The following is a 27,729-nucleotide window of genomic DNA, read 5'->3' as shown; positions in this document are numbered from 1 at the left end:
AACGCACACAAACGTTAAAAAGCCCCACCATATGACTGCTCCTGCTAAAGGAGAAGTCACAGAAAAAACTGCAGGGTCAAACTGTTTCCCAGGCTACGCACCGAGCTATCTGTAGATCCGTGGAAGCACCTCAAACCTATCATTTTCATGCCTTGGATCTTCGCTTTGGAGTTCTAGCAATAATCCCAAAGTTATGTAATCATTGTCTTAACTAAAGCAGCTAGGGTCATTTACTGTCAAATGGAACCTTTGAAGTAGGATTTACAAGAAATACTTGATATGACATCTTGCACCTACACAGATGACAAAGGAGATAACTAATTACATAGCTCCCCCTCTCGTTTCCCCACCGACTCACTCAATATATTTCTTTTTAAATTGTGGTTCTCTTTGTATTGGAGACCAATCATAGGACTTTCAAAATCGTTTTTTGCAAATAGAAATATATTTTACAGGATTATGCACAGTTTGACCAATATTGAATTGTCTCTCTTTTTCAGATGGTGCCGCCACAACATCAGCTACACTTGCGAAGAGAAAAAGAGTTGAATTACTACCAGTGGGTTCCTGTAATGCTACTCATTCAAGCACTAATGTTTTATATTCCTTGCATTATTTGGCGCATTTTGAATGGCCAGTCTGGAATAAATGTCGATAGAATCGTCAGTCTTGGAAGTAACGCTCAGTTTGAAAGTCCAGAAACTCGTGTTCGGACTATAAAGTATCTTGTCAAGCATGTCGATAGATGTCTTTCAAATCAACGAGACACAAGGGGGACTTGTTGTGTGCAGCTCAGACACATTTTGTCCACCAAGTTATCAATATTATGTGGGCGACGGTACGGGAACTTCCTGGTGGCGATCTATTTCCTGATGAAAGCTATGTACATTGCCAACGCCATTGGACAGTTGTTTCTGCTCAATGAGTTCCTCGGGACGGATTTTAATGTATACGGATTCCAAGTATTAGACGAACTAGTCAACGGGAAGGAGTGGACCGGATCTCATAGGTTTCCGAGGGTAACTCTGTGTGACTTTCAAATCCGCCAAGTGACGAATTTGCAGCAGTATACAGTTCAGTGTGTTCTGCCGATTAACCTGTTTAACGAAAAGATATACATTTTCTTGTGGTTTTGGCTCGTGTTTGTCTGCATTTTATCGTGCTATAGTTTAACTAACTGGATGTGGCACATGGTCTTTCCGACGACACGGATCCAGTATGTGCGAAAATTCCTAAAACTAATGGAACGATTGGGGACAGGTCCCGACCGGAAGCTTGCGGCTCGATTCGTCATGGATTATCTAAGACATGATGGCGTGTTTACGCTCAGACTCATAGGGAAGAATTCTAGTGACATAGTGGTGGCTGAGATTGTCTCCGAGTTATGGGATATGTATCGAAGCAAAAAGTGCATCCAGATAAGGACTAACAGCCAAAACCCTGGACACGAAACGGAAGAAGCGGATGTATGACTAGGAAACGGCAGGATATTGCGTGGCTTTAATGAAAGTGTAGAGGAAAAGGAAGTAGAGGAAAATGTTACGCATGTGTAGTGCGTACCTTCTATGTTAGTGATAGCTGGTAGGGTCCGAAATCCCATTGGGCCACAATCGACCTGCCTGGGCTTTGTATAGATAGAAATCAGGAGCCAACGTGATGTGAACAGCTAGGCACCCAAAATGTTTGAGGATTTCTTTGAAATGGTTTGAAAAGAAACAAGCGATATCGTAGCTCAAATTCATATATTGTATAAAAGAAAGCAAAAAGCTTAGAATAAACGCGTTTAAAGATTCTGAAGAATCTCGTGATGTTCAGTACTCGAGAAGATATAGAAATGGATTTACCAAACATCTTACACATAATTATGCAGTCTTCCTCGTACACACAATAGGAGAGAGAGAGCTACCGATTCTATGCATTTATCGCGTTGCCTTTAGTTCACACGACAGCTCAGGAAGACCAAGATGCTTGCAATTTATCTCTTATCAAGAACATGTAGAAGGAACCCAAATAATGAAAACAAAAAAATAGTGTTTAAAAGTCGCCATTCCATGTAGAATTCATTGTTACTAGAAAGGACTACATCTAACGTAGAAGGCGTGCCAAAATGTTCATAAAGGCCTTAAACTAAAACAATGATTCATATGCAATCAAAATTTGTCCCCGAGTTCGGAAACAAAACTCTCTGAAGAGCTCCTTGTTTGCGCTTGAAATCCACCTAAAGATCACACGAAGCACAACATCTTATTGATAAGAACTGAAGGTGCTATGACATTGCTTTTTTGCCATTATCATCTCACGAAGGTGTTCGTTATTTTTTTTCTTCAAAAGAAAGCACAGCTTTATACATCATTTACCGTTTCTTTATAGATTATGGTCATGCATATTTCTCACCCTAATTGTATCATAATGTACAGGCATATAAGCAAATTCGACTTTATTGTGATTTATACATATTTATAAATACTATGGTTTAAGTGGTCATTTTATATTGCTTGAGATTTGTATTTATTAGCGAAAGTGGTAACAAAGCTTTAATGTTGAGTATTGATTTATTGATTGAATTATATTTTAAGATGCCAATGTTTAATCTATTCTCAGAAGTAAACATTCTTGAATGCATCAACAATCGAAATATAATTGGTACATGTATATGTATGTATGGTTTTTCATTACAAATTTGTTGCATTCGCTCTTTGCCAAAATACCTGAAATTACAAACGATCTAATTTTTGAAGTAGCTTTTAGAAAGTTAGAAAAATTACCGTCTTTGAATTACTTTATAGATAAGTATACAAAACAAAAATCTTAGATAATGTAGAAGGTAACGAGAAAATAGTATATTATGTTCCGTTATATAATAATTCAATCATGCGTCACTGAAAAGAACGAATCAAATTATGTTTGGAAATTGCTTTGATTTAAAAAAAAGTTAGTACCTTTTTTGTTGTTTGCCTCCAAATATTTGTCTTGATAAGTTACCATATTTGACATGGTTTGTAGAATTTAGCAACAGAAATACTTTTTCTTTGAAAAAAAAGAAGATTTAAATGGTTGCATGAGATTGGAGTTTAAATGCCGTTATTGGTATATTTAATGTCCCTTAAAATTTCACTGAAGCCAACATTGGTCTCCGGATAGTCATAAATGTCACTTAACACCTCAAGAAATGTTTATACCAAAATCTAAGACTAAATGCTGTATTGATTTTGAGATGTAGCCAGAAAGATAATCTCGGATCTATGCGTGTCACTTTGTTCAGAGTATGCACACATTGTAGTTCAATACTTCAAGTATATAAATGAAGTGCAAATAATGTAAACTTGTCCGGTGAATTAGATCTTTGAGGAACAAAAACATTTTTTTTATCATTACGTCATGTGATGTCATCCTAACAGTCACGTGCTGTTTTCAAGATTCACATGAAGATGTTCGAAAACTGCTTACAATATTGAGAATTCTTGTTCAAGTTTAATGTAGAGTCTTTTATATAACGTTGTTGTTTTAATGCTATTCAGAGGAAGCATTGTAAAGATTTAATGTTCTATCTCAATGTTACATGGTATTGTTTATTTATTATAGCTCACGTTCTTATTTATACATATTGATGCAGATTTCTTCTTTTTAGTGTAACGAGTGATATCATCTTTGTTGCATATTTGATACTGTACAGATTTCATAAATAAACTAAAGTGAATTATTTTTCAAATATTTGTTTTATTGTTCAGTGTCAGGAAAATATATATAGTGAGTATAGACAGTTTATCACATAAATTGGCAAAATTGAATCTGGATTTTATTCCTCTGTGTTAGATTTTGTCATTTATCTGAAAGCAGAACAAAAGTATATATAATCGAATACATGGAGAATTCCCCGTAAAGATTTTTTGTTTGTCCATTTTTGAAATTCAGTTCAACGATAGTCATGCATAAAATGACACTGATTACTTAACAAAATTGCTATTGCAATTTGTCTTTCAAAAATTAAAAAAATGAAAGCCAACTAAGTCGAGGAAAACAAATGAATCATGATTAAGTCATGTAGGGTATTTTGTTTTGATGTTTAACATTCTGCTGCTTATTAATCAAAACTTTGCTTTACAACCCTGTGGAGACCGAACAACTAAGGGATCAATTTAAGAGTTTGAAAGACAACGGTGTCTTATAACTATCAGATTGTCAAATAACAAATAAAAAAACAAACAATCAGTTTTTTTAGTCTCTCGTTAATATCTCCGTTGAAAAAGTAAACTTGTAAAAATAATATCTGGGTTTTTTCCCCAGAATACTGCTTAAAATGAACTTTTGGTACAGAAACGGTCAACTGTTCAAGGGAATCATTCTATATGCAAGGGAGAGATTGTCTCTATGGGAAAAAGTCATCCGATTTTAATCAAAAACAAAGAAGTTGATGAGCACCGTGGGAGCAAAGAGCAGACAAATATTTGGCCAATTTGTCCGAATAATACACTTCCTAAAGCTGACCATGCATAAATGCCGAACTAATCGTAAGAGATGGGATAAAAAATATTTCAACCTCACTATCTGATTTGTGTGTTTACTTACATGAGTGCACGCGGGATAACTCAGTATCTTCGGATTTGGACCTGGAATCTGTGGATTATACAGAGATCAGTTGAAAATTACACAAAGCGCTATACACGAAAAGTTAATGCGTTTGCCTTTTTTTTATAATCGTTACTGATGCATTGTTTTGAACCTTTAAAAATATGTATCATATTACAAATGAAAACATATGTTGTCACAAGTAGTGTACTAGAAAATATGCTCTGGTTAAAATAAACCCGATTTTTTTTCTCTTTGTTACAATCACTTACATGTTTTAGCTGGCAATTTTGTGGGATTACTGTAGGTTGCTATAACTTGTCTTTTTTTATTGTACATGCCTTCTCTCTCTAAAACCAATTCAAAATTTTTTACAGATGATGATACCATTTTAAACTCATTTTCCAAAATGTTTTCACAAAGGTAATGTTAAGTTGTTTGAGAAGTTCTTTGTTTAAACTGGATGTCAAAAAATAACATGTTGTTTAAATCTGCTTAGAATATATATATGTATGTACATGTACATTTACCGTCATATAACTGGTTTGGAATAATTCTACAGACTGGTTTTGGAGGAACACTTGGTGTAGTTGCTGAAAAAAAGCAAATTTGATAATATTTTTAAAATATTAAATAATGATTATCACCTACAAAATGATATAGACTCACAAAGGAAGCAAACTATATAAAACGACGGACCAATGTCTATCTATTTGTGGTTTTACGTATACTTACAGTTTGTGCTTGATGTTTCTCTTTGACTTTGTTTCCTTTCAATAATCGTTGTTTTCAAAACTAAATCAATTATATAAAACATATATTACTAAGGCCAAACTATGAAATCAATTCAGCATGGTTGAATACTTAAATGTACATTTGTATATGATATAAACCTTTAAATTGTATTATATATCCTAAGAGTATTTTGTACCTTTTACTGGTATAGGCGGCGTTCTATTTTCATTACCATACATAGGCTCATGTTGCGTTATATTGCTGGAATCTGAAGCCATAGATCATTGTTTTTTCATATAATAGTTTAGGTTTCGTAATTTTTTAGATATTAAACTCATTACTTAAACAAATATCTGGTATTGTTAGCATAGTTTACATTTGTTTGTAATGATAACTAGATGCTGTCATTAGACAGTAATACCCGCACCATGTGTTTGCCCCTAAATAACACTGTTTTATACCAGTTTAATTAAAAATGAAGGCTACATGCAAACTCCGGTAATACATTTAAAAATTATAATTTTCATAACTGAAGGATGAGATCCCTGCCCATATGATAATACACATCGTGACATGAGCAGCACTTTATGTGCAATTTGGGGTAGAACTGTTTGCAGTGAATTTTCAGTTAATCAATAATCTTAACATTTTATGTCATAGGAAGTATAATGGTCTATATAATTATTACAAACAAAATTAAAAATTAAATTATGCCCCCTCCCTGTGGCGGTTGCCGGTTTTAGATTTGCTTCTGTGTGCCTACATGAACATCATCGTGTGCACAGATTTAGAGAAGGGGTGGGAGTGAGGGGTCCAGACCCCCCCTCCCCATGAAAATTCGTAAATTACCAAAAATACACCTTGGACCCCAATGCTCTTACAGACATGTAAACGCTCTAACCCATTGCGCTTCAATGTTAGGTAACATTATTTGGGGGGTAAATATTTAATCAATAGTCAACATACTTTATTGTTTATCTCAATAGGAAGTATACATGTACATCACAATATGCAGGTGTCCTGCACCACCTTAAAGCTGTTATTTACCTAATGAAATAGTGCAAGTGGATTTGAAGAATAGGTCATAAAAATACATGCATGTTACAAATGACTGATCTTTGTCTGAAGTTACGTTCACAACACAGGTTTGCATGTCTCATTAGCGGGTACTAGTTTTACCCAGCTCTTCGATTAGATGGGTTCACGTGTATACATACATGGGTGTTGCTAAAACGCGGAACGGAAAACGGAACGGAAAGAAAACGGAAAATCTTATCTAATGTTATTTACCTCATAGATTTGTTAAGTATGCTAAAACGATATACTTTATGTACCTTTTTATTTTTTTTTGAAAGATTAGCAATATTAGATTATTTATTCAAGAATATTTATTTCCTCAAAATTAACAGTACATGCATTGACCACTATATTCTGTCCCAAAATATCCTCGATTCACTTTTTGCTGTATATTTATATATACCTCAGGGTTCAAGCGATTCTCTTTTAAAAGCATTACACATTCTCATTATTCTTTCTTTAAAACGTCCTCTCTAGCTTATCAGCTGGTATAAATACACGGCTAAAAATAAAGAAGTCTACGGGGTTTTGCATTTTAACAGACCCGGATGATGGTGTTGAAAAATTGTGCAAGGTCTTCTGAGTGACTTTCAAATGGAGAAAAGATGTCAATATTTTCCATTATAAATCGTCCGAATGTGCTGCATGAATATTTTGGGATCGACAGACTATAGTCCCAATATATAATCGGAAAATCAAACCAGGCAACGTCTAGAGCTCTCTATTCGGATCATATGTATATAGCTGCTGGAATAAACAACTGCATGCTTTGTAATGCAAACGTAAACAAAATTGCATTGCTAAAAATACTAGTTTCACAAATTACTAGTTTCACAAATTACCGGGTATTTTAATGTTTACTGTATTTTAATTTTTTAATGTCGTCAGTCCTACAGTTTTTTTCTTCCATCTCAATGATACTGTATCGTCTGTATGATAAAAGATCGTCTAGAACACCGAAAATTCAATTTTGATGTAAGTATATACATGTACATCATATTTGAAAATAATATAAAAATACTCAAAACACGCATAAAACGCTTTCACTAACTGCGTACGTTACGCTAATATGCCAGCAATACCATATAAGAGAAATAAGTAAAAAGTTATAGCTAATTTGCTCGTTTAATCGTGTTAATGTTTCACAATTCGTATACATTTGATTTTTCCGTTTCGTACTCAACTAAAGCCGAATGAATACAATGCTATAATTGATAGACATTCATATGAATATTAATAAGATAGCAACATGTTGATAATCATTCATTAGATATAAATAAAAGATACAAAGTAAATCGTTTCTGGCCAGTCTATACCCTTTTTAAGGGATAAACGTGATGATATTTTCCATTCCGTTCCGTTTTCCGTTCCGCGTTTTAGCAACACCCATACATACATGTCTGTGTTTTCCGTATGCAGAAAAGGATTACGGTAGTTAAGATCAGCTAAAGGAATTCATTATTGTGTTTTAATTGGATTATCATTATGATGTTGACCAATTTAGGTAAGCATAATACATGTAGTAGCAGTAGCATAATATAATAAGATGCCAGCATGGGATTCCTGCCAGCATACATACACATGTATATAAGTTATACTTTCACTTTCTAAATGTAATCTCCCTTTGACAGCATACTGTATCATCTTCTTTTAATATTTAAATAAGCTTATCATCGTTACCTATCCTATCGCATTTGTAAAGTTTCTGTCATTTTAGTTGCAAAAGTTATTTTTTCATTTGTCAGACTGCATGCACTGTTGAGTTGACCCCATATTGACCCTGTATAAACAATTTCTTATTAAATTTGTGTATTTCATATGTAAGTAAGTGTAGACACTTTATATTTTTTATATGAGTAATAATAGGAAGGAAGGAGTATTTCTTTCTTAATGTATTATAATGCATCAAATACAATGTAGGTCATGACCTTATGGGACTGTTCTGACCCCACGAAACAGGAAAATACAAAATATCTTCTAAAGTCATTATGATGCATCAACTGGTGTAAAGTACATTAATGACCCCCAGGTGTTGTCTTTAACCCCCCCCCCCCCCCCTTTATGAAATAGGAAATGATATGATACACTGTATATTTTGTTATTAAACTTCTGAGATCTGAGATCCTCATCCCTAAACCGTTTAATTTATTTTTGCTCTTTGTGTCATTGCGCGTAAAATTGTATTGTAAGATTATGCCCCCTTGGAGACACCCTGACATTTTAGAACTAGAAATAATAATGTATTTTATCTTATTCATATGTTATACAGTAGTGTTTGATCCATGTGGGTAATTCCTAGCCTAATGATGTCACTGCTTTGTTTAGGAGACTTTACAATTGCCCCAAATAGGTGAATACACATGGCAGTGATGCATATAACATTTTGTTTATAAATCTTAAAAATTGAATTAAGCAATTTCCAAAATGTTAATGTGAATCACGAGAGAAAAAGCAATCAAGAAATGATTTAAAATTTGCTACTGTACACATGTAAGAATGTATTAAGAAGACTGAATCTTTATAAGCAGGTTAGATTGGGGGGGGGGTGAATGTGGAGTATAAACATTTATAATTTGAATCATTTATTGTTATTAATTAATTTTAACTTGTCAATGAATACTACTTATTGATCCCAAGGTAGAAATATGACCTCTGATCGTATCTCAATAGATCATTTGTCAATTATGCAAGGTGTAATGTAATTTTTTTTAAGAATAACATTTTTTACCAGTTTATAAAAGTTTTTAGACACCCAAATTATATTTTGATTTTAATAGATTATTCGACAAGGAAGGGGGGGGGGGGGGGGGAGAGAACAGTTTATATTTGAGTTTGTTTGGGAGTGGGGGTTCCAAGTCATATATTTGACAATTTTTTAATGTAATTTAAAATAAGACTAAGCCATACTACAGTCATGAACATGAATAGTATAGAACAAAACACAAACTAATACATGTACATGTATATATACATAGGAAGTATTACAAAACAGATGATTGATCTATATCTGGGTTCTTAAATTGAATCATATATCATGTACATATTATATTATTGTTTCTTTGTTCAAGGCATTTAAGATGGTATGTAGGTCATGATCCCAAGTGCTCTTCCTGAAATTATCAAATATCATAAAAACCATTGAGATCCCCACCTTAATCCAAAGATATTATTCCTCCTTAGGTCATGCAGGCGCATCAGATCATTATGGCATGTAAGTCATGACCCTAAGGGGTCATCCTGACCCCCTTAGAATCAGAAATTGTCAATTATCTTTAAATTATTGATGTTTGATGATCCTATCTCTATTTAATCTTTATTAATTATTAAGTCTCCTGAATGAAGTTTGGAGACTTATTGTTTTTGTACGGTTCTTAATACATGTATATATTCTTCATCTTCTTTTTCTTCTTTCCCGCTCTGAACTTGTTTCTCAGAGATGGCTGAACATAATTGTACAAAACTCTAGGATATGATAGGCCTGCAAATCTAGTTGTGCACCCTGGTTTGATTTTTCTCATTTTGGGTTAGACAACCACTTTTCGGGGGAGGGGGGGGGAGGGGGGTGTCAAAAGGGTGTGGGGTCTAACATTGAACCTTGTAGAAAGAATCATAGACTCTATTGTAAATGGTAACTTGAAAACGGACAAAGATAATAATATAGGGTTTTCATAATCATATATTGGCTGTTACTGGCAATATATAGGGTTTATTAGATCTGACCCCTGGGGTCATCCCCACCCCCCAAGAATTTGAAATTACCATATATCTCAGAAACTGTTATAATCATGACCCCTAAACCATATATATTCATGTTTCTGATGTCAAGGGGCATCAAATGTTATGTAGGTCATGGGCCCTGTGGGTGGTCCTGACGCCCTCAAACAGCAAGTCCCTTAATATCTTCAAAACAGTTGAGATCCCCACCCTTAAACCATATATATTCTTGTACCTTGTGTCAAGGGGCATCAAACGGTATGTAGGTCATGGGCCCCGGGGGTTGTCATGACCCCCCTTGAACAGAAAGTGCACGAATATCTCGAAAACGGTTGAGATCCCCACCCCTTAACCATATATATTCTTGATCCTTAAAGGGCATCAAAAGGTATGTACCGGTAGGTAATGGGCCTCAGGGTTAAATTTAATTTTTCAAAACCGTAATGCACATCTATGGAACAGTTCCTTTCATATCCCAAGATATGATGTGTCTATCCATTAAATCATAAAAGGAGTTCTAGGATCTATGTTTTTTTTAAGTGATAAACGTTAATTTTCTGCTACATTTTGACTCCCTGGATGAAATTTAAATTTTGAAAACCTTACTGCACATCTATAGAACAGTCCCTATCATATCCCAAGATATGATTGTCTATCCATTAAATCATAAGAGGAGCTCTTGGATCAATGTTTGATTTTTTAGTGATAAACGTCAATTTTCTGCTACTATTTGACTCCCAGGATGAAATTTAAATTTTTAAAACCTTATTGCACATCTATAGGACAGCCCCAATTATATCCCAAGAGATGATGTAGCTACTCCAAAAGTTGTAAGAGGAGTTCTGGGAACCATATTTTTTTTGCCAAAAAACGTCATTTTTTGTTGCCCACTGATCCCCTTAATTAAAAAAAAAATTCTGGAACCTGATCATGCCTCAATATGACACCCCCAATCATATTCTAGAAGATCATTTGGCTACTGCTTAAAAAAAATGACGTTTTTTAAACCAGTTTTTTTGTAAAAAAACGTCATTTTTTAGCCATTAAATGACCCCCAGGACAAAATTGAAAATTCCGAAACCTTATTGCGCATCTATAGGATACCCTAAAACATATTCCAAAAGATGATTTGTCTACTTTTGAAAATGTAGGAGGAGTTCGAGGAAGAAGGTTTTTTGTGAAAAAACGTCATTTTTTACCAATTATTTGACCCCCAGGACTAACAGAGAATTTTTGAAACTTTTTTACAAATCAACATGATACCCCAAATCAAACTCCAAGAGTTCAGTTTGCTGGTTTATAAGATGTAAGAGCAGTTTGAGAAAGTAAAACGTGACAGACGGACGGACGGACGGACGGACAGACGGACGGACGGACGGAACAGGGTAACAACAATATACCCGAACTTTCTTTAGAAAGTGCGGGTATAATAACTTAATAAGGATAGGAAACTTTGCAACATTAAACAAGGATTTTGAAATACTATTGAAAAACCATTCCAACAAAGGGTGAAAAATGAACTTCTAACTTACCATTACAAAAAGACTTCTGGACATCTGACTTTAGATGTTGATGAGGCTGAGCTATAAAGACACATTCAATTTCAGTGTTGTAATGATCAATGAACAATAATCATAATATCGTTACAACTTGTCCGTAAAACAAAATAGAAACAGTGAAAAAAAAATTAAAAACCTACCGTACACTACTTCGCTGCTTTTACCAATTTCTGAATCTGTTTTAAGGATTAGCTTTTCAGATGATTTTGGCTGCTCTTCTAAGAATTTAAAGTACATGTATTACTATCAAAAATATACTTCAATCTTATAAAGGAACATTGCAAATACATGTGAAATATTTATTGTACCTTTCTTTGGAAATGTTGGCATTTTTTGTGAATTGCTGTATGTTGGTTCTAGAGGTTTCTTTGGTTTAGGTTTATTGGCCTCTGTTTGATAAACATGTAATTGGTTTAACTATTTATGCTTTAAATACTATATTTATTGAATGAATAGTTCGCGTGTTTAATGTTTTGGCGTGAAATATTTGATTCTTTTAATTGCCTTTCTTTACGAAAAAATAATTGTTATATTTGATAGAAAATTGATGGTTTATTGATTGATAATTACAATTTACATCACATATCATTGTTTTCTCTTTAATATACTTCTTTAGCTATAGTATTTGCATTACCTTCATAAAGCTGATTAAACATTGCCATTTCTGGCCTAAATTTCACGGAGGGTTGTAAATATCCCATAGCATCTACAAAAAAAAATACAAATATATTTCATATGCTTCTTCTGCCGAAATAAAACAGTAAAAAAACTAACTCCCATTTGTTTAACATTATTGTTACGTGTGTTATTGAAAACTAAACCTAATCATTGATTCTAGGTTCTAAAAATTATTTGAAGGTTTTAAACAATGATAATGTTGAACATAAACCATGCATTGATAATAGAAAATGATTGTAATACCATTCGTAGTATCTGGGGGCTTGGCCCTTATGTTGGTCGGTGATTCCGTGTTTGAAAAGATTTCTGGGGCTTTGTACATTGGCGCTTCTATATAAATAAGTGATTTAAATATTTTCATGTTTCATGACAATATTTTTCTGTGTTTAGCAAACTATTTCTTAAACGCTTACACTGTATAATTATTGATACATACTGTTTATTTTGTAAAAAAACAAATAGAAGTTAAAATCTTTAGCAAGATTTTCTCGGCTGTGCAGATATGTATACTTTACATAGAGTCACATCATTCTAGATCTATTAAAGGTTTTATATTCTTCAATCGTTTTATCCCTTTTTCTTCTTGCATAACACTTAAAATTATATTTCATAACCATTAAATGTGACTTTAAATATTTTAAAAGACAGTTATCTTTTGCATTGTTAAAACTACTGTTTTACACTGCTTCATATTCATTTAGCTTCATATTGAAATATGTCATATCGTTCAAACCACCTTTTTTTCACAAAAATGCATTTGACGAAAAGGGCTTGAAGATTTGTGAAAAAGACGGTGAAAAATAGACCAGTAGGGAAAGGTGGGGAATCTAACCTTCAGGAATTGGCTGTATGTACTGGTGATTGGAGGTTTTCTGAGCCTCCTCGTTTAGCTCACAGTATGCATTACGGGCCACGGACTCCACCTCATCGTACAGGTGAGTAGACACACCTAGGGAACTCTGTCTGTGCTTTCTATAAAAGGACGATTATCAGCAATTGTTGTAGGGCGAAGCATGCGGTATTTGAAAACTTGATGAAAGTAAATAATCTATATATTTTGAATTTATAGTTATCGTTCTTGGTGGGAGTTAGAAACTGCAAAATATTTATTTTTTCAATTGAAGTATTTGTTATTGCGTGTATTCTACTCATGAACTGCATGAGTTTCTTACCTGTTATCTTTTTTCTTTTCTGAAAAAGATTTAAAAAGTTATTTGCTAAATGATAAAACAATTTATAATTTGCTCTCAATTTCTATTTTTAAGATGATTGATGATTCATACTACGTTTTTATGAATTAACAACTTTCAATTTTATATTTCAAGCATAAAATTTAAATTGAAGAATGTATGCTAAATTGTGTTTGACTTGAAAGATGGATTGCCGCTTTCAGCGAAAGTCAGGACAGTATTTCTTGAATCATGTCCAAACAAAGTTAGCCCCAACCTTGGCAGAGACAAGCGACCAAAGTTGGAGTCAGCTTTTCAGACATGAGTTAGATTCGATGATGGCGTCAGTCCAAATGTCAAATATAACTCACTTTGTGCCTTCCTTCCCCTGCAGAAGACAATCAAACACACGGTTAAACAGATGATGATGGTAATACTGGTCCCTGCTACAGCAATCACCATGATCGTCGAAAACGACAGTTCTTGTACCGATGTCAAAGTATCTGATAAACAGTAAGATGCAAACTTCGTTATATTTGTGCACGTTAATAATTATTTTGTCTTCCTAAAATTTTGGATAAATAATGTAAAAACTTTTTTGCATTTTTTTATGCATATCAATTTACATACATGTATTTCATTGACATTTTTTATATTGTTAGCAATAATCCAAATTTTGTTTTTATTTGGTTCGAGAAAAAAAGATTTACAAGGTGTATAAATAATCGTGCACAAATGATTTCTTGGTAGCAATTATTTAAAGTCACAACTGCTTTTGCTAGTTGCATCAGAATATATATTAATTTTTCGGAAAGAATCAACTATAGGAAAAAAAATCACAATCTTGCATTGTCTTGATTATTTAGATGTCAAATAAACGGCTTTTGCATTTGGACAAACAAAAGTTGAGATTTTTAGAAATATTAGTAAAGACATAGGAATCAGTTAAAACTCATACCCAAAGCAAGCCCTTTGTATTTGTTACTTTTTTCAGAAAGAAAGATTAAGATTGTAATAGAAATTGTTGTAGTTTATTAACTACTAAGAAAAAGAATTATATTCTACAGTGTATGTACACTCAAACAACGTAGAGCCAAATTGTTACCTTCTGGTTTTTGTGAGGTCTTAACGGAAACTTCTAGAATTAAATTGAAAAAAAAATACGTTGAAATTAAATTTTTATGTTTACTGATTTGCTGAAAATGCAAAGTATCCATTTGTGATAAAGAAATTCAATCTTTTGTATGTTATAGACATTTGGCTGTAGAGCTATGTTTTTGATTTCAAAAAACTAGGTCAGTGACCAACTTTTTAAGATCATGAAATATTTGATAGGGATGAAAACTGTTAATAAAAAAAGGTGAAGCTATTAGAAATTAAAAATTATTTTGAGCATCTTTTTAAAAAAGAAAAATCTCACTTTAATTCCTAAGTCAATAATTTAAACTTTACCCAATTTTAATAAATATCGCATAAACATTGGGTGATGGTAGCACTAAAACATATTTAATTAGTGTTACATTATTTATAATGACCTAATCTATCAAGTTAATGATTAAAATTTCGTAAAAAATAAAATATAAAAAGCTGTTTGTTAAAGCCTTTAAGCATTTTTCATTTAATTTCATTGTTTAGAACAAATTAATTTAAAAAAATTGATTTGTTGGTGTGTGATGTTGATATCAGATTTACACTTCTGCTACATTCTCCAGTTAATACCTGTATGTGTATATTATTTATATTTATCTGTTGTATACTGATAGGCTGTACAGCATAAAGTTAATGGAGAACTGAACTGACTATTGAAATTGCATGATCTTCATAATAGAACCCTTACATTCCTGCATATTTAAATGTGTGACAACATGTCGAACATGAACATTTTTTAATACTAGTATCCCCTGGAAGCATATTTTCAACAATTCCATGTCATATTAAATATTCAAAGTATCAATTTAGATTTATTTCACCTGATTTAAAGTTTGATGAATGTTTACAACTGGGATGTCTCTCTATACATATAGCGGAAAAAGAATTTTCAGAATCCATGGCGTACAACTTTTAATGCATGCACCTATGAGGTTACCGCTATCTTTACTTACTACATGTCAATAATTCAAAATAATTGTTTCAAAATTCCTCATATAAATTCAGCAAAAAAAAAGATCAACACTAATTAGGTTTCATAAGACTTCCGGTTTGGTGCGCGCCGAAAATGGCATGAATTTTTCGGGGGAAGAAAGGTGAGGTTTATTTCGATGACAAATATGTTTAAAACGTGTGGGACTCAACAGAAACTTTGCTAAGCAATCATAAATGACATTCCAGTGATAATTCATGGTCTTGGGGGTTCCAAAGCGTACATGTATAGAGTATATTCGAAACTGGCAGAGGAAATTCGAAATGGGACGCACGAAGAGCGATAAAGAGAAAGAGAAAGACGTTAGTCCTAAGGCAGCACAGGAGGTAGATGACAGTGAGGAGGTGTCTAACAAGGACTTAAAAACGCTGTTTACGAAGCTGATTAAGAAGTTGGAAACGTCCATGAATGCAAACCTCGAGTCTCTAGGGGAAAAGATATCAAATGTAAGCACGAAATTGTCAGAAGTAGAGAAAGCCCTAGATGACCAGAACCTGAGAATCACTGACCTCGAACAGATGAAGTCTGAGAAAATAGGGCCACAAGAGGAAAAAATTACAGAGTTGGAGAATCAAGTAGAAGAGCTGCAAAGATATATAGACCAACAAGAAAATCGTTCGAGGAAATATAACTTGCTGTTCTATGGCCTACCCAAAGTGGATAAAGAAGATACAACTGAAGTTGTCCTCAATTGTCTGGAGTCAACTCTTGGGGTTTCGGAAGCCAAGGATATCATAATACAGAATTCGCATAGGATTCCAAAGAACCCATCTAATACGTATAAACCGAGTGCGCCGGAGGCAATCATTGTGAAATTCGCAAAAATGGCAGACCGAAACCTGATCCTCCATCTCGCCAGGGTTACAACTCTTCCGAAAGGTATGGCAATTCGGACAGACCTCGTAAATCACCTGAAAAAAAAACGTAGCGAGCTAGCCAGCAAAGCATACAAACTGAGGAGGGAAAAAAACTTGAAGACTCGGATCATAGAAACAAAAGATGATGTTATTCTCCAGTGCCGTAGAAAGAGTGAAGACAAATGGATCCCCTACCAAGGATGACTGAGTATAGTTAACATAGTGATAGATCATTATTATTAATGAGTCCTACAGGTACATATAGTTACATAGTATAGTTAACATAGTGATAGACCATTATTATTAATGAGTCCTACAGGTAGCCTTATTAGCCTATTTTCCGTATATATGTAACACAAGAGGTTTTTTGTGGCTATGCAAAGCTTATTATAAACCTACCTCACATTCTTGTTTGAAACTTTTCAATTTTTTTTTTTGATTTTTGTTTTTTGTTTTGGTGTAAGTAGATGCACAACCCGGAAGCTTTTGGTTTTTTAAGCATGAATGTTGTGTGTGTATATGTAGCATGTTCAAACACAAACTTAACAACTTTATATTATGTCATATTTTAGTATAACGTCTGTAAACTGCAGGGGGCTAAATGATAGTAAGAAAAGAAAGGATGTTTTTAATTACCTTAGAGATTTAAAATCTTCCATTTATTGTCTCCAAGATACCCATTGTACAGAGAATGAAAAGAGTTCAGTATATGCCCAGTGGGGACATGATATTTTGATGAGTGCAGGTAGAACAGATGCTAGAGGAACACTAATACTTATGAACAATAATGTAGAAGTTAAAATATCTTCAACAAAATCTGATTCCAATGGAAACTTTATTATTACCAATATGTTAGTAGATAATAAATATAATATAACTTTGGTTAATTTATATGGACCAAATAGAGATGATCAAGATTTTTACTCAAATGTTGGAAATATTATTGAAGAATTTGGTAACGAATTTGTTATTTTATGTGGAGACTGGAATGTAGTTCAAGATTTTATGTTAGATTGCCATAATTATGTCAAAGAAAACAACCCCAAAAATAGGATAGAAATACAAAATCTTAAAAATAAATTCAACCTTGTAGACCCCTGGAGAGTAAATAACCCAACTTCAAAAAAATTTACCTGGACTCGTCGAAATCCCACAAAACAAGCTCGATTAGACTATTTTCTCATATCTGAAGAGTTAATGTCAATTTTAGAAAATGTTAAGATTATTCCAGGTTATAGAACAGATCACTCAATAATTAATATTGAATTTAAGATTAATGACTTCGAACGAGGTAGAGGATTCTGGAGATTCAATAACTCTTTGTTAAGAGACAAAGAATATATATTGAAAATCAAAGAAATTATTAATGACACATTTTTGAATATACAAGGCCTCCGTACGTGCCAGGGCCTGATGCGGAATTATATATCCGCAAAGATTTATTCTTAGATGTATTGCTAATGAAAATCAGAAGCTTATCCATATATTATTCATCACTTAAAGCTAAAGAAAGAAAAGATAAGAAAAAAGATTCTATCATTCAGATTAAAGCTCTACAAGAAATGTATGACATGTGCCCTTCACAACTTTATTCAGATTTATTAAATGAACTTCAAACAGAGTTGGAAGATATAAGAAAATATGAACTTAATGGACTACTAATAAGAAGTCATTGCAAATGGATAGAGGAAGGAGAAAAACCTACTAAATATTTTGCTGCACTTGAAAAAAGAAACTATATAAATAAAAACATATCTAGGCTACAGGCTTGGGGCGAATTACATTGTAAAGTAATGCATTACATTACCATTACTTCATGAATTTGGGCATTAAATTTCCATTACCATTACTTGATTTTCTTGAAGTAATGCATTACATTACCATTACATGAGTAAAGTAATGCATTACCATTACCATTACTTTTTTTTTAAAGTAAAGCTAATAAAAAGTTTTTGCAAATGTTTCAAATATACAACACTCAGGTTCAAATTCAATGAATAAACAAGAGTCATTCTTTATTTGCCCAATATATAATCATATCGTGGCAATATGAACAACATATTACATAAGTAAAATGATATTTATAGACATTTGGCATGATACAATATCAGTTATGAAATAGAGACACAGGATAACATGCGTAACAAAAAAAAATTTATGAAATAATGTTGCGGTTTTTAAAAGCTAAATATAGATATATCCCCAGATTACACAAATCTTTATAATTTTGGACACTTAATTTTATTAATTTATAAAAAGATGATTTTTCCCAGTTATATTTCTTAATATATTTTAATTTTGTATTTCTTTTTACGGAGGACACTTTAAGACAAAAGATTGCTGTTGCACTTATGATCGAAGTTTCAAAGGGTTCATCTTTTAAATGCATTCATCTTCCGGGCTATACTAAATAAATGTTTTGCAGGAGCAGTCAAAGCTTGGGCTGGAAAATACTGTTTGACGATCTTTATCTTAGGATATATTAAGTGCAATAATAGATTAAATACATAAATCTTGTATTTTCTATCAGTCCAAACTAATTAATATACAAGAGAGAGAGAGACAAAGAGACAGAGAGAAAGAGAGAGAAAATAAGTAAGATTATTTTCAAATGGTTTATAATATTGGAAGTGATATTGATTTTCATCATGGATGGACAGTGCATTCATTTTGCTTTTAAAGGTGCATGTCTGTCTCCTATTCTATTGTGACATAGCGAAGGGAAGGGGATTGGGGTGTTTAGCACTTCTTATAACAATAGATTGTTTTGATACTTAGATTATCCTGGGGGCATAGTGTGTTGTTGACACATTTCTTATTGAAGTGCAAACTAATTGGAGTAAATTGTTTAAATGATTAAAAACTCTTAATAACAACACTCTTAAAAATGTTATGAAATTGTGCTGTTATCTTTAGTAATATAAACAATTCAAAAATGAATTTTAAAAAACTTTTTTCAATAAAACATGTACAATTAAAACATTTTTTTCTTAATTAGAATTATTTCTTTCTTCTTTAAAAATAAATTTAATCAAATTCAATTTCAACTATTCATTTATTCATCACATTTTTTTAAGTGAACATGCATAAATATGCATAGTAATGCAAAGTAATGCCATGTAATGCCAGCATTACACTAGATTTTGGAAAGTAATGCATTACATTAGCATTACTTGTAATGCTAATTTTGAGGCATTACACATTACTAGCATTACTTTGAAAACGTGTAATGCATTGCAATGCATTACCATTACATTTAGCATTACCCCAAGCCTGCTAGGCTAATAAATGACCAAGGAGTAGAGATCAATAATCAAAATGAAATCTTACATGAAGTAAAAAATTTTTATAAGTCATTGTATGAGAATAAAGATCATTTACTTGAGGAGGTAAATCTTCAAGAAGTAATTATGGAAAAGGATGTAAAAAAAGTTACAGAAACTATGAGAAATAAATTAGAATTAGATATAACTAAAAAGGAAATATTAGAGGCACTAAAACTATTTAAAAATGATAAATCACCAGGAACAGATGGATTTACAGCAGAATTTTTTAAATTTTTTTGGTCTGATATTGGATCTTATATATTTAATTCCTTTAAATGTAGTCTTGATTCTGGTATCCTTTCTCACTCACAAACACAAGGAATCATTTCAATCCTACCAAAAGGACAAAAACCCAGAGAATATCTTAAAAATTGGAGGCCAATTTCACTTCTTAATGTAACCTATAAGTTATTATCAAGTGTCCTGGCTAGCCGTATGAAGCCCATTCTTGTTGACATAATCCACGAAAATCAAAAAGGTTTTTTAGCAGGGAGATATATCGGGGAGAATTCCAGACTACTTTATGATATTATACATTACTGCAATGAAACTAATACCCCAGGTCTAATTCTCATACTTGATTTTGAAAAGGCATTTGACTCAGTCTCTTGGAAATTTATTTCTAAAGTTTTAACATTTTTTAATTTTGGTGAGAATTTCCAAAATGCAATAAGAACTTTATTTAATAATGCAAAACTTTGTGTAATACAAAATGGTATATTTTCCGAATTTTTTAATATGGGCAGGGGATGTAGACAAGGGGACCCAATATCACCATATATTTTTATACTTTGTGCGGAAATAATGGGCCTTATGATAAGAAACAACATATTAATTGAAGGGATTAGTGTAATGAACAAAGAATATAAATTAGTACAATACGCAGATGACACAGTGTTACTATTAAAAGGTTCGAAAAATTCAATTAAGACAGCACTTTCTTTAGTTAATGAATATGCAAAATACTCAGGACTAAAACCTAATTATGATAAAACTAAGTGTGTAAAAATAGGACCCTTATCAAACAAATCAAATGAATATTTCAAGGATTTTGAAAAAGTTAACTGGTCTCAGGAACCATTTACAGTTTTAGGCATTACTTATTGTGTAAACTTAGATAATACATATATGTACGAGTTAAACTTTAAACCAAAAATCAATGAAATGAAACTATCAATAAGCGCATGGTCTAGAAGAATGCTATCTACAGCAGGACGTATCACAGTAATTAAAAATTTGATTCTTCCAAAAATTACGCATCTCTTAATAAGTCTTCCTAATCCTCCAAGAAAACATATAAAGGAAATTGAAACAATTTTTTATAATTACATATGGAATTCAAAAACATCAAGAGTAGCCAAAAGTAGCATTATTCAAAGTTATGAAAAGGGTGGGCTAAGAATGATATGTCTTGACTCTTTTTGCAAAAGCTTGAAAATCACCTGGATACGCAGATTTTTTAATGATGCTTGTCAGTCAAGTTGGAAAGACTTGATAATAAGTACTTTTCCAAATATTTTAAATATGACAATTGTTGGAAGACAAATACTAAATGAACTGTCAAAAACTTGTAAAAATCTATTTTGGAAAGATGTTTTTTTGTCATTTTTTGAACTTAGAAAATGTACTGACAGTGAATTATCTATTTTAAGCCCGATATGGTTTAATGAGTCTATATGTATGTCTTTTATAAGCAATGGTTTTTAAAAGGTGTACATCAAATACTACATTTTTTCAACAATGATGGTACAATAATGAAATACGAACAATTCTGTAACCAATATGATATTAAACCTCCGTTTACACATTTTTTAGGAATTGTAGATTGTATTAAAAAGTTACGGTTAAACTATGATACAGAAATTATTCTTCAAAATATTCCATATTATCCAGAATTTTTACGGATAATTAGGAAAAATAAACAAGGCTCAAGAGACTTTTATGATATTTTTATTGATGAGAAATGGAATAAACCAAAATCAGAATTGAAATGGGAAAAGGAACTAGACATGAATGTAAATAACATATGGTGGAAAAGACAAAACTTATTATTTTTCAAAATAACTAACGACGTACAATTAAGATGGTTTCAATACAGGATTGTACATCGAATTATTGCGACTAATACTTATTTATGTAAGATAGGAATAGTTGAATCAGAGTTATGTACATTTTGTAGATGTAATGCAGAAACTATTTGTCATCTTTTTTGGGAATGTGAATATGTGAGTGAAATCTGGGATAATTTACTAGTTTGGATGAAGGACGAATTTGAATTAGATATACCATTGAACAAAATAGATGTTATATTTGGTAGATACTACAAATATTATAACATTTTCAATATAATAATATGTATTGTAAAGAGACATATATATAGAAAAAGGAGTAGAAAAGAATTACCCTCCTTTACTGGAATCAAACGTGAAATACTTTATTATTACAAATGTGAAAAATTTATTTACACGAAAAATTGTGAATTAGAGAAATTTCATGTAAGATGGGCGAGGTTGTCCTTTAATAATGATTGTTGATTTTAAGCCTTTTGCCCCTATGATCTTAGATATTACAAAGTAATTTATTTTTGTTTACTGTAAAATGATGACTTTTTGTACTTGATTATGATGTAGAGTAATGTGCATATACATGCAACTGAATGAGTGGGTGTATGAATGATGTTATTTGTAAAAACACCCCGTTTCAAAATTTTTTTCAGTATATATAATGTTAACTTATAGACTCCAAGGCTCCCCAACCTCGGCTATAAGAATACTCTTACATGTTCTGGGGTAATAAAAACAGTTATAAAAGAAAAAAAAAATTAGGTTTCATATTCAATTTAAATATTATCCTGAATATTTACATTATACACACAGTTCTAAGTTATAATTTTTTATTTTTATAAATGTTTTCATCTATAGATATACCTTGTTGCTTGGATGGCACGGTGATGTTCAACACTCGTTTACTTTTCGGGCCTTGATCATCAAATGAGCGGAGAATGAGTTGATACAGCCCATAATCCTGCTTATGAGTTAGTTTGTTGATCTCCAATGTGATAGTAAAATTGCACCATGAGGTACAGTTGGGCGGATATCTGGTATTAGACGCAGCGTATTTATGATCTTCGGTGTTCCATTCCCTTATTCTCTTTTTAAAAACAGAACATGAGTGAAATTGAAAAACTGGTAATAATTTAAAAATTTTTATTATCTGTTTTCAGATCAAACGTTAACTATATTTCGAATGGTAACATAAATAACTTTCCAAGTAGTTTGTCGGATTAAAACTTACCATGGCTGTGTGGTTCTTGAATATTACCCACTGTTCGTTCACCTTATACTCCGATGATACAGTAATGGTCACACCGCATGAAATAGCTGAACATGTTGCCACTGGCTCTCGTACAACGTCTATGCTGTTTTCCCCCGCCTTGACTTCTTTGGAAGAAAAAAACATTCCCAATCAACATTTTCTATTGCCAATTTAAGGAAAACCTCGCACAAATACATGTAAAAGAGAAGGTGAAGCGTCTTGAAGTATTTCCAAATGATATGCCAGGATTTAAAAAAGGTAAGTTTAAAAAACTCAAAACGATGTGTGTGTCATCAAACCTCCTCTATCCCCAAGAACCAAAGAAAAAGGGTGAATTGCTTACAGTAAAGCTGTTTTAGACAGTGTTTGCATATCTAATCATATTTAAAATTTATATATTGGAATATTGATAAAAGTTTGTTCATACCACGACCCCCAAACGAATTATGGGGTCTCAGAATGGGTGCAAAATTCTTCTGTGGATTAAAAAGAAGTACTGCCACAATTGCGATTTACTGATATACAAATGTATAGATTTCAGTTTGATATCTAACCACAACCATTGCACCACAAGGCAAAGATAAACATATAAATATGTGGAGAAAATCAAGAATTTTATATCACTGCACTTTGTGATATCAATGTGCTTGCATTCTATTTAATGTATACGAGTATACGTATTCAAGTTTGTTGGTAATGGAATACAGGAGGAACCCATACTTCTTCATAAGAAGACAGATACGAAATCTTATTTAACGTACCTTTTTTTAAGAACTAAAATGCTGCGATTTGCGCATGTAATACTACAGTATACGATGGAAAAAACTACCGTTTATATGGCGTATTGATTACACATTAAAATTTTAACTCATAGAGAAATGTATATAAAAATAGGGCAACATAGGAGTTGCAAATAAGTTTAAATAAATATATAAGGGAAAATCCAGAATACTACCGGTATTATCTAAAATAGCAATTTGGTTAAAATAATGAATAAAAAAGGTATGATAAAGGTTTAGTTAAACCTTGGGATGGACTGTGCTCAAAATTAGAGGGGTTTTGTGTTTTAGTGTTGTTGTTTTTTTTATAAAAACGAAAGTTAAATGCGAATATTAACTTGTGAACTATTCCTCATACAGGTAAGCAATGTAGCCTGTTGGTCTTGATTTGTCTTTATACACGCTAATATTGATGTGGTGGTGGTGATTTGTATTATAAAAAGCACACAAGATTAACACTGTATGTAATATTTAGATAAATGAAGTCGGAAGATGGTTGAGGAGATAAACATGATTTTCCGGTGAACTGACGCTGTATTTCAAATACTGAAGTACATGTACATGTATGGATAGCAGTGTATTATAAGTCTGGGGTACTTAAAAGCTTTTCTGATTAAAACAAAATCTTTTAAAGTTAAGTGGTGGAATTTTAATACGCATATTAATATATAATTTGTGAAATAATATACAATATCTTGAACATTTTAAGCCTCAATATCAATGGGATTGGTCTTCTCTTTATAGAGAACTTTAACAAATTAAAGTTCGTGTTCACTTACTTATTCAAACATCAATGAAACGTATTATTACTCACTCTTTTAAATGAATGAAATGTCTTGGGTCAAGTTGTTCACTTACCCGAGCGTGCACCAACCGTAATAGCAACAACCGCAACTTGAAGTATGACCTGAAAAGACATGAAAGTAGGTCATTTACAAGATATTAATGCATAACTTGACACACTTTGTTGTGTCTCTGACTCATAGACAAGAGGAAGTCACTGAACTCGATACCAAATGTTGATGTGGTGCGATATGATTAATAAAGCTTATTATCTTTCTTTGGCGTGTTGTAGATATATGTGGAGTGCCTTTTCTGATTTAGCTTTGAAGACAATGTAAGAAGACTCGTATTGTCTGTTTCGGTATTATTTTTATCATCAAAATCCAATAATAAAACGGTTTTAGATTTAAAGTTACATAATTATATATATATTCATAAAACATTTGTTTTCTTTCCTTCATGTTGAATTCATTTTTTTTTTCGTTTAATGATGCTAACTTTGCTGTTAATAATGCTCATGTGATAATTAAAACTTAAGATAATCACATACATGTATACTAGTATACAATTTAAAATGGATTGTTTTCACCATTTTGCGGCATTATTACAACACGATGTCCCTGTCAAAGACAATCAACTTTGTTATACAGCGTTCTCAACATTCGGTCTGTGAAATGTTTAAATGGAATTAACTTTAAAATGTTGAGAAAAACAATCTGCTCATATGCAGGTCCAGAACTACTTATTATACAAGGGTTGTCCATAAGTTCCTGCTCAAACCTACAGATACATCATTCAGAAAAAATTCAGAGGTAAAAATGTTTATATTGTATTGTAAATTCTAGTGTGACATAATTATCAATAACTTTGTTTTTGGGGGGTTTTATGGCAACTTCATATGTTTCTGGTAGATGAATGATCAAATCAAGTCAATTTAAAACTATATATTTACATTTTTCAGTGTTTTTGCCTGTGATAACTCTACGTTTCGATTTTGTATTTTACAGTCCAATAAATTCAAATAACGTATAATTGGGTTATATTAAAATATTTAATCGTACAGTGGCTAAAATTATATAAGTGTAAGTTATAAGGAATCATTCTTTGAATATTATGAGGTGATAATTTCGACCTTGACCTGATAAAATCAATCATAACGCCCATCGGGTTTTATTCGATTTGATCACGTCAAGACCAAAATTATCACCTCATTAAAATCAAATAATGATTCCTAGGCGTATTCTTTTAAATCATATGTAGTACACTCATGCACATTCGCAAGATACATACATAATTTTATCGTTTTAGCACATGTGGCACTCATATCGTTTTAACATACATATTATTAGTTTATTACAAGTACATTAATACTGTACTATCAAATGGCTTGATAAACATATAATTATACCGGTATTCTGTATATATCTCATAAGATAAAGATGATAATTGCATGATGTTTACAAAATCAGGAACATGAAGAAGAAATTTTATACCGTTATTATGTGTAAGAGTGCTATAGTACATTCTTAAGGTGGTATTTTGTTATCCTGATGATGATGATAATGATGATGCGGAAAATATCAGCTTCCTATAGTGTATGTCACTACTACTACAAACTGACTGGTTATAAATAGTTATTGCTTAAAAGACTTCTCGGTTTTTTTTAATTTGCTCAAATTTTGAGTGGTTTTTCCTGAGGCTTGCGGTGTATATTTATCCCCCCTTTTTTGTTTTTAGAATATTACATTTATTAAACATTTATCGATTGAAAAATACATAGTAATGTTAGTGCAGAGTCAAAGCAGTTTAAAAAATGGTCATAAAACGGTTTTTGCTACAGACATCTAAATGTACAATATGTCTACATAACACAAAACATAGGATCTATGTCTTTTACTCGTACAAATCAAGACTTAGCATCAGCATCCGTTATTATGATGTCTTTTATTTTAGATACATGTAAAATTAAAGGATATGATACATGTGTCTTGAAAAACCACCCATTGAAAATGTGATTGATTCTTCCTGTGCTTTTGTAAATCAAGCCGAACAATTCATTTTCATGTACTACATAGTCATATTCGAGACTCCACACCAACCAAGGTACTGTATATACCCGAAATATATATAAATCTTCGAAAGCACGACTTTTATATTCACTGCTCTTTCAAACATGTGCCATAATAACCGATATTATTTTTATGTACATATATAATCAGCACATTATATTGTGTACACAAGGTGAACGGTATTTTTAAGAATGGGAAACATACAATGAATCTTCTCGATGGGAGTGGACAAACTGCGTCTAATTAATCTTATTGCTACAGTGTATTTATATATTTCACTACTGACAGCGTTTTATCAATACAATGTATTAGTATATAAAAAATAAAGATCGAACATTTAAATAAATCTAATTAATGAAGACTATAATGCATTAATATATTTTTCATAAAAGTATATTTATAAAATTTGTTAAACAAAATGTTAATATCTTACATGCAATCATGGCATTAAGCTTTTATCAATCTAAAATAAACAACTCTTGAAATAATAATAATCATAAGATTAATATATTTTTCAATATTGTATAAACTCACCTTGAACATCATTATATAAAAGATTTCCTCACCACTGATAAAGTAATACACACAATGAGATCATTTGATATTTTCTATTTGTTTTATACAAGATCACCATCATATAGTTTCACGTGTTTCCGATTTAAAATAGTGTATTTCCGGAACAAGACTACGAAGCGTCGACACACGCATAGTCAGCTTTTAAGGTTATACTACTATTATTTAAAACAATGATGATATACTTAACGGGCTGAAAGACATTCAAAGTTAGTAAATTCAAGTGGATACACACTCGAGGACCCGGGAGATACGGTGTTTGACCGTGTCAGCTTCATTTCTTCCTTTTTGTGTTGTAAACAACCTGGATAGTCCTGCACCAAGTCTCCTGGAGACATCTCCGTCTTCCAAACACCTTGATCTACTTCCGAAACCCTTTGTTTGTTTAT

The 27,729-nt window shown here is 32.1% G+C and overlaps 2 protein-coding genes across 16 annotated transcripts in view; one reads left to right on the top strand and one right to left on the bottom strand.

Moving 5' to 3' along the window:
- Positions 1–3,702, top strand: part of LOC105338403 (innexin unc-9) — a 58,425-nt gene extending 54,723 nt beyond the window's left edge. For all 12 annotated transcript variants that reach the window (XM_066075664.1, XM_034446180.2, XM_066075661.1 and 9 more), the window contains one exon: positions 501–3,702. In XM_066075664.1, coding sequence (XP_065931736.1) covers positions 501–1,472 — 972 coding nt within the window. In that variant the 3' untranslated portion in view covers positions 1,473–3,702. The remainder of the gene's footprint in view (positions 1–500) is intronic.
- LOC105338401 (uncharacterized) lies at positions 3,035–27,729 on the bottom strand. Of its 4 annotated transcripts, none has more exons than XM_066075659.1 (19): positions 27,302–27,729; positions 24,774–24,822; positions 23,116–23,258; positions 22,749–22,971; positions 14,604–14,636; positions 13,870–14,001; positions 13,502–13,520; positions 13,162–13,301; positions 12,573–12,659; positions 12,286–12,357; positions 11,960–12,040; positions 11,792–11,869; positions 11,625–11,675; positions 5,498–5,569; positions 5,302–5,361; positions 5,097–5,159; positions 4,839–4,916; positions 4,567–4,614; positions 3,035–3,827 (listed from the first exon to the last, which is right to left on the bottom strand). In XM_066075659.1, the coding sequence occupies exons 1-19, from the start codon at positions 27,311–27,313 to the stop codon at positions 3,820–3,822; spliced, it is 1,449 nt and encodes a 482-aa protein (XP_065931731.1). In that variant the 5' UTR covers positions 27,314–27,729; the 3' UTR covers positions 3,035–3,819. The 4 variants fall into 4 exon arrangements, with proteins under 4 accessions (XP_065931731.1, XP_034302072.2, XP_034302073.2 ...); XM_034446181.2 differs by having other exon boundaries at positions 23,116–23,261; positions 27,302–27,723; XM_034446182.2 differs by having other exon boundaries at positions 23,116–23,261; positions 24,730–24,822; positions 27,302–27,369.

The sequence above is a fragment of the Magallana gigas genome, chromosome 2, assembly GCF_963853765.1.
Source record: "Magallana gigas chromosome 2, xbMagGiga1.1, whole genome shotgun sequence".
Lineage (NCBI taxonomy): Eukaryota > Metazoa > Mollusca > Bivalvia > Ostreida > Ostreidae > Magallana > Magallana gigas.
Note: the sequence above shows the minus strand (reverse complement) of the source record. Positions and strands in the feature narration are given on the sequence as shown.